This window comes from Scophthalmus maximus, chromosome 2 (genome assembly GCF_022379125.1).
Source record: "Scophthalmus maximus strain ysfricsl-2021 chromosome 2, ASM2237912v1, whole genome shotgun sequence".
Lineage (NCBI taxonomy): Eukaryota > Metazoa > Chordata > Actinopteri > Pleuronectiformes > Scophthalmidae > Scophthalmus > Scophthalmus maximus.
The window spans coordinates 16,850,608-16,866,189 of NC_061516.1; the positions used below are offsets into that span (position 1 = coordinate 16,850,608).

At 44.7% G+C, this 15,582-nt stretch overlaps 1 protein-coding gene and 1 long non-coding RNA gene across 2 annotated transcripts; one reads left to right on the plus strand and one right to left on the minus strand.

Annotated features, from left to right (window-relative positions):
* Positions 1–393: 393 nt before the first annotated feature.
* Positions 394–2,205, plus strand: LOC118301027. The gene is made up of 3 exons (XR_004790208.2): positions 394–793; positions 996–1,045; positions 1,294–2,205. It is a non-coding gene; the product is annotated as an uncharacterized LOC118301027 (long non-coding RNA).
* Positions 2,201–14,252, minus strand: slc43a2b (solute carrier family 43 member 2b). Its single transcript, XM_035626052.2, has 14 exons — positions 14,180–14,252; positions 12,926–13,235; positions 10,213–10,507; positions 9,975–10,030; positions 9,797–9,873; positions 7,499–7,591; positions 6,773–6,906; positions 6,132–6,328; positions 5,869–6,012; positions 5,056–5,188; positions 4,772–4,904; positions 4,134–4,207; positions 3,928–4,051; positions 2,201–3,846 (listed from the first exon to the last, which is right to left on the minus strand). Exons 2-14 carry the CDS (start codon positions 13,083–13,085, stop codon positions 3,685–3,687), a joined length of 1,782 nt encoding a protein of 593 aa, XP_035481945.2. The 5' UTR covers positions 13,086–13,235; positions 14,180–14,252; the 3' UTR covers positions 2,201–3,684.
* Positions 14,253–15,582: the final 1,330 nt, after the last annotated feature.

The following is a 15,582-nucleotide window of genomic DNA, read 5'->3' on the forward strand; positions in this document are numbered from 1 at the left end:
ATTCGCTGACATTGACAATCCCCATGTTCAAGTTTGTAATTTCAAGGATAGCTACTACTCAAGCAGCACATGTGGTTTCTACAGCTGGTCTGTACCATAACTTTATTAATCAGAGCAGGCTGACGATTTGTTACAAAAACAAACAAATAATGAGAAAGTTGATCGAATGACATATCATATCAGGATAATATAATGCATTCATACTAGGCTTTATCACAAAATGAGGGATTTCCTCTGTGGCAAAAAGGAAGAAGGAATCTGTCGGGTCCAGTGAGAACCTCTGAGCCGTTCTTCTTGTGAGTGTGCTCCACCCTCGGCGTCATCGCAGTCGCAGTGACGTAGAGACGTGGTGACGTCAGAGTGACGACGGGACCACCGCCGGTGGCACGGACGCACGGTGCGTCAGCTCTTTAAGCCCCTTTAAGCAACAACAAAAAAAAAGTCCCCGCGACCAATGAGATTATCTGCATCCAAGAATCCCAGCCCCACTCCTGTCTGATGACTGACATTTGTTTGACATCACAGACACTTTCATCTCCGATAGCGATGGCACGCATGTGTGGAGGCAAACGTGTACATTTCATCCCCATAAAAACCACAGAGGAATTGTTGCGCCAAGACCTGTGACTCTCGAGGGACCCCTGGCGGTCCCCTGGCCACACTTTGGTCCACCAGCCACCCACGGGTCTGTCTGTACAGAACGGGGCTGCTGGCGCGTCCATGACGCGATGGCATCACAGGTCCCATAATCCAGCCCCGCGTCCCGAGGATGGCGGGATGTGATTGCGTGAGTGTGAGTCTAAAAATTACGTAACAGCGCACTGCAGCTGTATTAATAGCGCATCTGTATCCGGCTGCCAACAGCCGCTTATCATTCCTCTGTCTCCTCATCTGTAGAGCCGCTTCTAACGTGTGTATCCATCTATCTATCCATCTATCTATCTATCTTTCTATCTATCCATCTATCTATCTATCCATCTATCTATCCATCACAGGTTTGTCAAACAACAGAAGTTTTCACTACAGTTCCCAATAAAGAAAATAGGTACGTTTGCATGGTTAAAAGACTTTGTGCTATAATACATTTCAAATTGTAATGATTTGCCTGTTTTGATGGTCTATTACTTGCCGTTCATATTTCCCCTCATTTGTCTCATTGATTTATGTGTTGTGATCTGAGGCACAGAAGAGAAAAGCCAAATGTGTGTGGTCAAATTTGTCAACAGAACATGATGTGACTGACCTACTTGCTTGCTTTAGAGGGCAGTGGTCTCATGTTGTGTCTTTGAACAGCGTCCCTGGACAAACCACATAGGTCAGCCGGCCAACAAAGAGGTCGTTCAGCAGCAGGAGCAGGAGCAGGCCACCATCGCTCCAGGAGCCACTGTCCCCCATGTGCTGTTCTCTCAGACCTCTTCTCAGGTGAGGAGAGGGGCTGAGGTGTCAAGTGATAGCCGTCGGATGGAGAGAAGTATCGGATGGCAGAGCGGTGTGCTGACAGGCCGAGAGTGTGCCGGGAACATCAGGTGTTAGAACATTGTTCAGAATCAGTCTTCACCTCACCCCCGAACACGCTTCATGAAGTCAGTCCTTAAACACTGTTGTTAAAGCACATTCATATTTGTATCAACATTTCATTTTATGTATGATACGTGCCAGTTATACAGAACTGTGTGGTCTGTCTCAGTGAAGATCAGAAATTCAAAAATTTCCAATTTTGCAGGTTTGGTTTAAAATGTTTGGGAAATGAGTTAAAAAACCTTTTCAGTGTATTTCCTTATCGAGTGTGGTGTGTGGTGAGGTGGCAAACACATGTTTCTAATACTGACCTCTGCTGGTTGGTTGCAGAACAACCTAAAACTAAACCTTTATCTGAAATTAAAACCTATTCCTTTTAAAGACACTCTTCGACTCAAATATCAAACTCATATTGAAACAACATTGTACTCCTCTCAAAACTGAATTTCAAATTAAAAGCCTAATTTAACAATAGATCATTACAGGAGGGAGTTGCACCCACTATATCCATGAGTCCTTCATGCTGACAAAGTCCCTGTTCATGAAAAAGCAAGCAACCCCTGTACATGGGAACTATGTAGGTGTAAAATACCCACATGTAAGAATCACATAATACACTACAGTTACACACACACACATACTGTATAGTGTAGCCTGGTGAGCAGTGATGAACCAGAGCAAACAGAGATCAACACGTCTTTATTAACGCCAACAAAAAATTCCATATCAACCTGGAATGTCTGTATGACAAACATCTCTTTATTACGTTCAACGATGGAAGAAAGAGCTCTGCGCAAACAACACCAGTTACCAGCACAGCATCATTTAAATACAGCACGTCACGAAAGTCGTGATGGGAAAAATTAGCGTTGAATAAAATAAATACTCGTGTGAAGGGAGGAGGAGCTCAAAAAATGACAGTGAGACTATTCCTCAAGAGAGGCATCAGGAGGGAAGTGCTGAAGTCAGCTGGTGTGTGTGACTGTGATATTTAAAGGGGTTCACATGGTTATAAAGTGCTGCATTTCTCTTAACACCAGATAGACAGAATGAATGACATACTCACTTTAAGATGAGGCATCTAATTGATGATGTGTTTTGTTTTGTTGGATTGCAGTCCCATGTATTGCAAAGGGTAGACTATTGGTAAAAAGTTGTAAAATAAAAAAATGTGTTAAAAGTCCAACAGAGCAGTCTTCCCAATGAACAATGCATATTCTCTTTTTAATGAAACTAAAGGAATCTCTGGTGAATTTAAGGTATAAAAAGAAAACTAAAGGAAATAAAATAAATAATCTAAACGTTTGCTTTTAGCAAAACATACCACGGGTTGTTTGATGTCCCTCTTACAGAATACAGCCACATAAAACACCGGCATTCATCCAAGACAACAGTATATTTTAAGCTACTAGTTAAATACTGTAATAAGATGTTAGTCTTGTAAAAACAAAAATCTAAAACAAAATAATGAATCATCATAACTCTCTTCTCTTCTTGCTCATCAGCATTAAGGCTCGACTCTCCTCCCTGTCACTCATCGATGCCATTTAGTCCACACTTACTTTTTTCAGCATCTGTCAAAAGGTCTAGATAGGTAGCACCTCGTTTTGGGATTTAATATCAGGATGATTTAGAATGTGCATATTAAACACACAAAAAAGAAAACAAGAAAAAGGAATCACTCAATAATAACATAGGAACCTTTTCATGCTGACATTTTCTAGTCCTGCTGGTTTCCCAGGTGGAAATCTGTGGGCCAACCAAGCTTCCTTTTCCCCCTTTTCTGTTAATATAGGGAATATTGACGCAGTCTTATGTGAAGAGGGGCTGCACGACGGTGGGGAATAAGAAGAGAAGTCAGAGGATTTGGGGGAATACAGAGAGCATGACGCCTCTTTCCTTTCACAGTCTTTTCCTCTCTCTCGTTCTCCTTTTCCTCTCCGCGCTTTACTTTTCTCCTCAGCAACAGCGTCCAATGGACTTGTTTCCATGACAACCAGAGCGTAATTTTGTCTTGGTGGGATTTGGGGAAAATGGAGGTGGCAGTCTGCTGATGGATAAATGTGATGTGTAAGATTCCAGCCGTCCTTTTTTTTATGTGTATATGTGTGCACGTATCACCGGATTGCCAGTGTTTCTCAGTAATGAATCTTCATTTACTCTTCTCTAGACAAAGGCCTCGGGGATGTCGGAGCCGTTAATTCTCATGAAGATCTTTGCGTTGTCCTCCCTCTGCTGCTGCTTCTTGTTGAGCGTCCATCTGTAGTAGATCAGGTACAGCGGCAGCAGGAAGCCCAGCATGCTGACGACAAGGAGTCCCACGTTGACCTGGGGGACAGACACTGGAGTTAGCCGGGCCCGAGGGTTTTATTGAGGCGTGAGTCTGTCTGAGTGTGTGCACATTCATACCCAGAGCGGGTCTCCCTCAAGGGGTCCCATCATAGCCAGAAAAAGTGGCTGCTGCAGCAGAGCAAACACAGCACTGACCAGAGACTGCATGCCTGTGAGACTGCCAAACTGAGAGGAGGGGTACCTGGAGGAGAGAGTCTCAGGTTGAAGCTATATTCAGACTACTGTATTCAGTGTGTGTGTGTGTGTGTGTGTGTGTGACTTACACAGCGGCGTAGAGGCCACCAACTGCAGAGTGAATGAATCCTCTCACCACAGTGTGTAGGACGAATGACACAATCTGAGATAGAAGATAAATATTCATTATCATCGAGCTGATGCAGTCAGTTAATGTATAGCTCTGTCCAAAGGTAGCAAAATCCTATTAGCAGCACCTCTAATGCAAACTGATTAACATCTCGGTTTTGTTTTAATTCTGCTAAGCTAAGTAAACGTCTCCTGACTGTAGCCTCATATTAACCTGACAGACGTGAGTTGTACTGATTGTCCTGTCTATTTCTCAAAATGTGTTTTTACCAAAATGTCAAACTTTTCCTTTAAAGTTCCACGGTGACTGAATTCACTTCACTGAATGCACAGTGAACAGTGAAATTGCAGGAGATGTCCCTTTTCTCAGTTGTGACTGTAAAATTTGATCTACATGGACATTTCTTTGGTCTTAAAGAAATAGTTTTGGAACTGGATGCAGCATTTACACACAGTGACGATGTGAACCTTTATACAACTGTGTGTCTCTGCTGCCAATAGCCTGTAAAAGAGGTTATTGAGTAAAGTCTTGTAAAGAAAAATTCGAGGCCACAAAGAGACAGTGATAACTTTGCTACCCTGTGTGTGGACCACTCACCTGGAGGGGGAGGTTGGGCACTAGGCACGTGATCCCAAATCCTACTAAAAGGACGTTTGTGAGGACGAAAGCTCTCAAAGCATTGGTCACCTTCTGGGTCTTTTTGTCTCTGCGCTTTTTCTTTGTCTCGCCCCTTTTGAAGGAAGAGAGGTCAGATAATCAGGCCACAATAGAGGATCGTTTGTTCGGTTCTATTCCCCTTCACCACACAGGAGAATACTGTAAATATTCATGTCTGGGTCTATAAATGGAGAAGGGGTTCATCCTCGTCGATGTTGACTCACTTGCTGCAGGGTTCCTTTTCGTCCGTTTCATCATCACAGTCCTTCAGCTTCCAGTCCATGATCTGACCAATCACAGGGGTGGTCATCAGGCAAAGCAGCTGCAGCACGCCAAAGATGGAGGAGTACAGACTCACTGAGAGAGAGAGAGGGAACGAGGACAAAATGAGGATAAAGAAGATGACAGGACTTGTTAATGACAATAATGGCACAGTAAATGATTAGTGTCAGCTGTTGGAGCCATAATGCATGAACCAACTGGATATGGAGAAAACGGCTGCTCAAAAGTCAATATGGAGCCATTGTGAGGTGGATTTATGGTCTGGGGACTAATGATAAATGAGTCATGTGAAACTGCTCATATGATGTGTAATCTTTGCTGGTGCCGAGGGGCAAAGTGAGTTAATGAATACCACTAATGGAACCTGGTGATTTCAGATTCAAGCTGAATGACAGCTGAAGGACTGGGTTAGTGGCATGGTCAACAGACAAGGTCAAATGATGAAATAATAATAAAAAATGGTTATGACTATATAAGTTATAGTAGTGGAGTGTTAGATTGTGATGACAGGCCTCTACAAGACTAGATGTGAAATTCTAGAAGTTGTCAGCTTGAAAGTTAACAGTCTAATGGTCAGTAAACTACTGGCACAACTACAGGCTTTGAATCTTACCAACTTCCATTCTCTCCACTGAAAAGTCAAGTAAAACCAAGTAAGTCCAGCTGCTTTTAAGTCATGAATCAAAGATGAAGCAACAACAAAAGTGTTGTCTCTGTCTACGCAGACATGCACATCTAAATGTCGAAAAACAGACCTGTGTTGAGGTCTCCGTCACTGAGCGACTCCAGGACGCTGTTCATGGCCCCCATGTAGAACAAGAGACGAAGCTGAGTGACGGACATGGTCACCAGGCTGAGCAGGAAGATGGGGCTGATGATAGTTTTCAGGAACGACTGGGCTGCAGAGGAGATAAAGAAGTGAAGGATATGCACCAGAAGGAGAATCACCAAAAGAGAGGGCTCAACTTCTCCAAAAATCCAAGCTGCAAATTCACATCAGGAGAATTCATGCCCTTACACTCATCCTTGGTCTTGCAGTCCATTTCGAGGTCCATGGTGGAGAGGCAGAGCTTGTGGCCGTCCTTGGTGGCCAGCTCCTTCTGCTTCAGGCTGTTGCCCACGCTGAGACGACGGCCCACGGTGGTCACTTGGCTGTAGAACTGCTTCCCTGTGATTTTGTGGTCAAAGCCCAGCCAGCTGAACTTGATCTTCACACTGGGAAAGGAGATGTGAAAAACAAAAGGATGAAAAGGGGATTCAAATAAAGAGTTGGAGTAAAAGGACAGTGAAGGGCAGAGGAGGTGACAATTGAGTCAGCTGGAAAAGTTTTCTGCTGAACAAGGCAGTCAGGAATGTGATGAGGTCAGCCGATGAGTGTTGCCAGACAGACTTTAACCTGGCTGCTTTACACCTTTCACATGTTGCATAATTATTTGTCAAATAGTGTCAGTGGTGACTGCTCTTTATAGATTAGTCCAACTTGTTTTGTTTCTTGCTTGCTTTATCTTCAACGATCAGTGTCCGTGGGAAAGGCTCCCGGAGAATGAGGACATTGACTTGGAGTCTCACCAAAGACTTCCACTGTGTAAAAACGCTGTGTGTGTGTGTGTGTGTGTGTGTGTGTGTGTGTGTGTGTGTGTGTGTATCTATGGTACTGACGTGTAGTCCATGTCCTCTGGTCCTGGGAATGGTTCCAGTGGCCAGTTGAAGAAGCAGTTGAGGAAGACCACTCCGGCACAGGAAGCCCACACCACCAGGATCGTGATGAAAGGTATGCCAAGGTCGTAGATCACCTGGGCACATCACAACATGTGTTAATGCAAATGCACACCAATAAATGCAAAATTCGGAGGAGGAGAAGACGTATATACGAAAGGGAACATTTTCACAGTTCTCAGTGGTGGAAATATAAAATCATGATGATGTCAAAACCCCTGTTAATATATGTGGGGGAAATCTTGATTTCCTCGAGAAATGAACAAATAATCGTTCAAATGTAACAAGTTTGAATACAAGTCATATCTAATTGAATCAAAGAGTACAACAGAGTCTGTTCAGCTGGTTCAGAGCTCCTTCACCATGGAATGGTTCAGAGGTCTGACCCAGATCACACGGTAAAAACATCCTAAATAGCCAGGCCAAGGCGGCCAGGTCACCAAGAATGTTGGCCTCATCACCTCTCTGAATCCTTCTTCCTGGCCCAAATGTCTTACTAGCCCTGATAAAACCAGCTGTTCGTTAACCCCGAACTAATGTCTACATCAGACTGGTCATCATATGTTAATACATGATTGTATGAGAAATTGACAACACAATATACATCGTGTTTGCACTATACATAGTGTAGGCATGTGGATGTGAGCAGGCCACATCAGTGATTGTTACCTTGACGCCAGGGAAGGTGACGGCTGAGGAGGCATAGGAGCCAATCATCAGGGCGATGAAGGTGGAACGGAGGTCGGCAAACATGTTTGGCAGCTAAAGAGAGAGAGGGAGAGTGAGAGAGAGAGGACGCAGATAAATTAGTTAAGAGTTTGGATTATCACATGTCCTAATTACGCCTGCCTGAGATATACTTTTTTGATAAATAAATGAGTATGAAGGTTAAACCATCTGGTGTCTAGATCATGGTTGATCTCGGCTGCAGTGTAGCTGCTCTGAGCTTGAGGCCCGGGACACATTGAGGACACTGTGAGGATGGTGCCTACTGACACTGGGGTCAGGGTGGACAGCGGGGAACCAATAAGCGGAAAAGAACATCAGGGAGTAAAAAAACACAACAAAGTGACATGGAACACAAGCAAAAGCAAAGTCAACCAGCATCACATAACACGCAGCTGTCCTGAACGGGACGCGAGCGCAGCGCTGACAGAGTCTACACAGCTGAAACAATCAGCGTGGGCGACCGAGGAGGAAAGAGATGCAGTGAAGGTATAAGATGGAGAGACGAGTACCGAGTTCATTTTCTCTGTCTTTCACATGCTGCGCCGCCTTTTGAGGAAGGGCAGGAGAGAGGGCCGGGGGACAAAGCAGGCGACAGTGGGTGGCGGAAAAAAACAACACCCAAATACAAAGGCATTTACAAGCTGTTTTGTTTTCAGGAGACTGAACAACAACAAGCACATTCAATTACATAAGAGGGAAAACGGCTGAGGAGGAGGTATGTGTTTGTGGTGTCTACTGAACTGAGAGAGTCGGCACAGTGAAGCACTGGCTAAACTGCTCCAGTGGGTTTTGGAACTTCCCAGATACAGCTGAGGGACAGACCTGATCAGATGTGGGAAGGTGACCTGACAACTGAGATTGGGCATGGGGAGCCTGTGGTGGCTGCTGAGGGCGGCCGAGTGTTGAACGAATTAATACTTCGTATTCAAGGAGTCAATGAGCAACATTAGAGTCTAATCATTGATGATTTTAAGTGCAACAGGCCAGCATGTGAGAGAGGTGATGTGAAAGAGGACGTGAGGGGGAAAACATGGTTTTCATACACGGACTCCGGAGGCGTCCTGTGGGATTCGTCCCTAAATCACAGCAAACAAAGGCCCGGAGCCCGGTTTACATCACTGACATTCAGGCCAGTGGCAGCGACTAATGAGACATTTAGGTGGATGCAACAAATGTCACGTAGGAGACGAACGACGCAGCCTGTGGTGGTATAGAAACTGAGGGTTTTTCCTGGGTGATTTACCGGAGCGGAGCCCCTCTCTCGTGAACGGCATCACCATGGCACAACGCAGGACTCCGGTGTATAGGCTGAACTGAGATCGTTGGGGGGGAACAAGAGGACGAAGAATGGCAGGGAAGGAATGCAAAGGAATGGTGAGGGTTTGACCCTTGAACTCTCAGTTGTTTTTCTGTGCTGGTTGGGTCTGAAGACAATTAAATAAAATCTGGATGTGTGTCGTTAGAACGAAAGGAGCTTAACACACCCCTGTACATTAGCCGCGTAACATCTGAGCTGAAGTTTTGAATCTGTCCATCGTGAGTCTGAAAATATTCTGCAATATCAATCTACTCTTTTAACATAAACACATACAAACAAAAAATTATTGGGGAACTGAGTGAGGTTGATTTGTGATTTATGTTTTCTGATTGTTATTCTAACTTTTCCTTGTAACCTGCTACACAATGTGAAACTGAAAGATCAGAGCCGTGGCTCCACACCGCTGCCTCACTGGTCCCTTTTTTTGAGATGGATGCTGCATCGCAAGTTGTGCTCAAATACATTTGTTTCCAAATATGAATTAACGTTAATAGTGACTATTTGCGCGTGTGCTCGCTGGAGCACAAAAATAAATGCAGTGGAAAGCGATAATGAACCATTGTGTTGCCTTCTCTCTCTTCCTCTCCAATCAGTCTCTGATTCCTGCTTTCCAATGCTGAGCTCAGTTGTCGTCAGGAACACAGAGTGCAGTGTAAGGAGCCAAAAAAACAACAACACAAAAAACCCCACCAGAACAGGAGACATGGTGGAATGCCAGACACGAAGGGAGGGAGAGGGGGAGTAGACGCTGGAGCCAGAACAGCTACTATACAAACTATTATAACAGCACTGACACTGATCTGAACAAAGACCTGTGAAGACAGAGCTTCTACATCTGGACGAACACTATGCGGCGGGTGCAAAGGCTCTGCAGCGGGAGGGAAGTCAAAGCACACACACGCAACCGCGCACACACTTACTGTGAGAGAGGTGAAGGTCATGCACATGCCCCCGAAGCCATTGAAAGTCAGGGCAATGAAGATAAGGACGGAGAGTTCTGCAAACGACACACATTACAGTCATGAGTCAGTCGAGAACCAAACCACTGTACACTGTTTTCGCAGTAAGGTGCACACTCTTCCGGCTTACTGTACTCACCATTTGGATTGTATGCTCCATAAGCAATGAGTAGACAGGACAGTCCGAAGCATGTGCTGGAAATAGATGAAACTGTTAAATACCTTTGATGACATTTGAGTTTCATGTCTCTCATGCTATTTTTTTTCCGCTTCTTAAAGGGTTTTGCATAGTGCAGTTACAATGGAAGTGAATAGATCTTCTGTCTTCTCAGAAGTAGCTCAAGGGTTAGTCTGGATGACGTCCTCTCCTTGTTTACCTGCCCAGCAGTCGCAGCTTGCGAGGCCCATATTTATCCATGACGATCCCCAGCGGCAGCGTGATGGCTGAGAGCAGGAAGGAGCCCACTGTGAACGCCAGGTTCAGCATCTCATCCTGTTCCTTACAGATCAGCCAGCCGTTCATCCTCAGGGGCCCATCCACGGGGACGAGGGGCCTCATCTCCACTCCGTCTCCCAGACCAACCACGGCGCCCTCACTGTCATAGTAGTCTGCATACTCGTCAGGCTCGGGCGTTGCCTCGGGCCGGGACACATTGTAGCTGGAGCTGTTACCTACAGAACATGATGGATGTGGGTAGAAGATTTGGCGTTAGATAATTTGACGGAGTTTGATTAACAAAAAAGCCAGGACAGGCATGCACTTCAAAAACAAACAAGCTGTCAGTGGAGGTGGTTCGGTTTGCCACAGCACGACCACTTTTCATTAGAAGTCACATTTTAACGTTTTACAGGTTTTATTTGATCACACTGATGAACAAAAACACCATCCACAAAAGCAGTGTTGAATAAACATATGCTTGTGTAAGGTTGAGCTCAGCTCCTATAGTTCAGCGTATAGGAAGCAGTGGCCTATGTCGTGTAGAAGAAATCTGAAGGTGGCATTTCTATTTCTATTGAAATTTCTATTTCTATTTCTGATTTCTATTCACAGGATCCTGATATGTCAGCACTTAGTGGCGGGGGCAGAAGCAAAATAAACACTTAGTTTAAAATGTTTGAAAACTGCTTTTACAGAGATGCTATTTCATTAGCGCTGTGGACCACCACAGAAAGAAAAGTGATGATCTAGCTCTGGCAATAAACCTCTCATTATCATCACAACCGGCAAGGAGATAAAGAAAGTACAAAAGTACAAAAGTCCAAGGGAGGAAGCGAGGGGAGCAGCAGTTATTGGTCTTGAACTTATTGGGCACGTATGTCTTCTGGGTCACACTCCCTTACACCTCTGTGGTGTCTTCGTAGTCACAGGAGGCGAGCACGTGCGTGGCGGCCCCGTGCGACGCACCGTGACGCGCTGCATGAGCAAGGTCTTCCTCAGGAAACCAGATAATGCTCTTTATTACACAGCCGGGACTCCTAAGCGTTTCCATGAGTCCATGTGTGCTGGCCTTACAGCACCAATCCATCTCACTGATGAGCAGCAGCGAGGGGCAAAGGTGGTCAAAAGAGCGCCGAAACATGCAGTTGGTGAGATGGTGAAAGTGAACCGAGAAAGAAGTGCAACCCTCGCGTAGGAAATTGTGTGCTAAAGAGTGAAATGCGACAAAAAACGTGTGCTTCATATTAATTCGGGGGAGCGTATGGTTTGTTTTGATATGTTCAAAAGTAATGGGACACTAATGCAACAAATACTACAACAAAGGACCACAGCAGTTTGACCAACTTGAGTGGCATGCCCATATAAAAATCAAGCCTTTACACATCTCTGCTGCCTCTGCACAAACTCCCCGTCCGCACCGCACCATTGTCATCTGGCGTTTCACCTTTTTGTTTTTACAGTCAGCGCCACCAGTGGTCCGATTTCTACTGTTCATCACTTTACTATCAGTCTTCTCCCCCTCCCGACCCTTTATCTGTGGACTTCAAACTTCCATATTACCAGCAATAAAGAGTCCCTCACATGTCACGTGTCTGTAAAGAGCTGAGCTGGTGCTGCTGCCCTCTCCTTGTCGTATCATCAGCGCAAGATAAGGTGGCGGTGGCTTTACACGAGGAAGACGCCTGCAAGTTGTGGGTGGCCCTTTTTTTTCTACATAGCTTGTGATGAATTGACCGAAAGATCACACAATAAGTGTCGGACAAAGTTGCATCACTTTGCTTTGGGACGAGATTTGAGGAGCCTGTCAAATTTGATTGACGGGAAGACGGCGTAGTGCATTTGTCGTGGTGAAAAAACATTCTCCTGCAAATCACCAGTTAGGTAAATCAATGGCGTAAACTCCCCGGGAGACAATGTGATAGTGAGGGAGATAAACTGAATCTAGCCAGCAGTCTAGTGTCTTTGTCATCAGCGGTGCTCACGACAGTCGGGCCACGGTGCGGGGCACGCTGTCACCTCGGGTCCAAAAGGATAAGTCTCGCCTAAGTTTCTCCCTTGTGCGCTTATCAGTTGCCTCTCAATACGTCTGCTGCCTCTTAAGCTGGAGTGGAATAGAATGTGATACTCTGTCTGGTTCATGTGACACTGGAGCTGTACTCTTAAGCTTTGGACCACTTTGCCTATGTGCAACCCTGCTCCCTCCTTATCTTCTGGGTCCTTTGAAAAGAAAAAAAAAACAGCTCATGACCACTTCACAGAAAACAGTTAGTCTTCCGAAAGAAAGGAAGAGGCAAGAGGGGAGCAGTGTTGAGTAACATCTCTTAAATAAAAGCTTGCTCCCTCCTTCCCTCCTTCCCTCCTAAATCAAGGTGACACTTATTTGACTGTCACGGTTCCCATCTCCCCAAATCCTTACATTAAAAAGCAAATTTCAGTGCGTTTCAAGGGAAAAGGTCACCGCCCCCCAAAAAATGAGTTTTGCACTGTAACCTCATGAAGACAGATGCTTAATACCACAAACTTTTCCTATAAGCTAGGGCTTAACTTTCAAGGCAAATCTAGGCACAGGTCTGAACCAGGTGACAGAAAAATGAAGACAGTTAGTCCGTTCATTCTTCTGTCAGTGCAGAAATACAGCATTTGTGACTCACCCTCCTCGTTGCAAAGGTACGAGTAGAAGCCTTCCGACTTGAGCATGATGAGGAGCGAGCCCCATCCCAGCAGCACCGCAGAGAAGAGCAGATTCTCAATGATAGCAGTCACCGCCATCCACCAGCGCCTGGCGAACGCTGTGGCCAAGGTCGGAGCCATGGTCGAGGGGGGGAAGGAATTACAGGCAGAGAAGAGTGAAGCACCGGGGGAGACCGATGGAGGAAGAGGTAGGGAAGAGAAGAGCAAGCTGGAAGTGCAGAGAGAGCCTCCCGGACTGACACTCGGGATGGAGGAGCTCTGATCACTTATCTGTGAAGAGAAAGGGGGAGGTTTTTATAGTTACCCTATCACACTGAAGTCACTGCAGGACAGGAAGGTTCAGATTTTTACGAGATTACAAGATGAAACCACTTAACTTTTCCCCTAACTGAAGATAACTTGTTTTACTTTATGAAACAAAGTGTAAAAACTCAATGTCTGTGAATATATGATGTCTGAGGGGAACTGAGGGGAAAAAAAGCTCTGTTTTTCGTTGATTAACTGAAAGTCTCCCTTTTAATTAAACACAGAGGGACGGCTGATGCCATTAGAGCGAAATAACTAAACTAACTAACTAACTTACATTAACAACGACGGGTGAATTATTAACCCTCCTTGTACAAAAGATCATTACATCACTGTGCGGCTGGAACAAAGATCTTACATCACATTACAGGCACTAATAACTGAAGAAGCATCCAGGATGGCTTCACAGAGTTTCTGCTGTTGAGTGGAAAAAAAACTGGTCCGAACTGGACTCCGAGAGAAAAGTGGGGCTCTCTCACTGCTCCCTCACCCATGGGCCCCTGTCCCCCCCATCGCCTCTTCTTCACCACACAACCCCTAAATGTCCTCGCAGGCTCATCCAACCGCAACTTTCCTCTGCAATTACTGTGGTGCATCCAAAAAACATAAAGGAGCTGCCAGACAAACAATAAACAAACCAGCTCACACAGTCAACTGCCCCACACAACACTGTACGTGCACCCACACACACCAAGTCGGTCCCGCCGCCGCGATAAAAGTGGATGCAGGGTACGCTGTAGGTCCCATGGTAAAGAAATAAGCCGTTGAATATGTCATAATCAATGGTTTTTGTATGTGTTGCTTCATTAAATTAATTAAAAATCTAATATCCTCATTATTCATCCCGTTTTCGACAGTGCAAGGTAAATTACAGGTATACAAGCACAGAGGCCGGCAAGCTTCTTTACCTTTCCAGGCTGAGCAGCAGCAGCGTCCAGCTCCACACTTCCAGATGTACTCTGGTACCAGCTTTAAATGATCAGTTCTCTGTGACAAGCCAGGTTTATATACTCAGGCTTTGGCGTCACGTGGCGCCCCCTGTCGACCACGTCTGATGCCTGCACCTCAGCCAACCGGCACTGAATGACATCTCATACAGGCCTTGCACTTTGATTTTTCAATCATAATCAAGGGCGTGCAGCTCAGGAGTCAGTTTGAAGGAGGATTTTGAATGCGACATTTTTCTAGTTCTTTTTCTGAAAAGGTTAAAAATGAGAGTTTATTTAAAAAGAAAAAAAAGGATGACGTTGTTTGATTTTATCAAAGCCACTGTGCAATGGGAAGTCCGCAAGCGCTTTAACTGGGTAAATGGAAAGGATTAATCAAGCCAAACAAAGTCTGGTTGAAAACATAATGGACCTTTGCAGATAAGGATGTGACAACAGCTGCCAGGATCAATAACAGGAATAGATAGAGAGCAGACTGGTGCAGTGACTCCTCTGTTTCAGTTGTTGCCTAAACTGTTTACTGGTGTTTGCTGTGCTACATTTGTTCAATGTTTACTGGGGTGTGATCTGCTGAGGTGGAACACGCACATCGAGGGAAGCGTTTGGCTCTCACCATAAACATTCCACATCGACATGAATGTTCCTACCACATTAAAACTATTTCAGGGCCAGTCAAACTCTATGTGTAAGTGAATAAATTGTTGCACTTTTATACGTCTGTAGTTAATTGTAGTCAATATATATATATATATATGAATAATAGTTCATACATGTATTTTACCTTTTCCAGAGGTAATCAAACTGTCCATTGTGTCTCTTTGATGAATTAAGGCGCTAAAGAGACTATCAAAGCCTTATAGTTTGAGCCTGACAACTCTGTTCTTTTTAATCGCTTATACCTGATCAATAAACCATCAGTAGATGATTGTTTACCATTAATAAAACTTTAAATTGCAGCGAATTAACTATTTATATGTGGTGCTTCATCCCATTGTTTTACCCAGTTTTTCTTGAGGTCTTTAGGAATAGATTTACATATTTTTTGAAAGTGAAGGTTATAGTGTGAGCAAACTTGTAGTGAAAACTTGTTTTCCAAGTTTGAGACGATTGATTGTCCACTTACAGAGCATTATGCTGAAACTGTGATCAATATGCAAATTGATCTTTGAGTGAACAGTCAGCCAACCTAAACAAACACTGATAAGGTCATTTGTGCCGTTACGATGATCAATGTCCCTGATTAAAGGTTAAAAAAACCCACAGTTTGAAATTCAGATTTTCTTTTAATCTGGCATCCAATGGAACCACTGATGTTGATCTATCAATCAATCAATCACATCCTAGATTAACCGGTCCGACTGTTT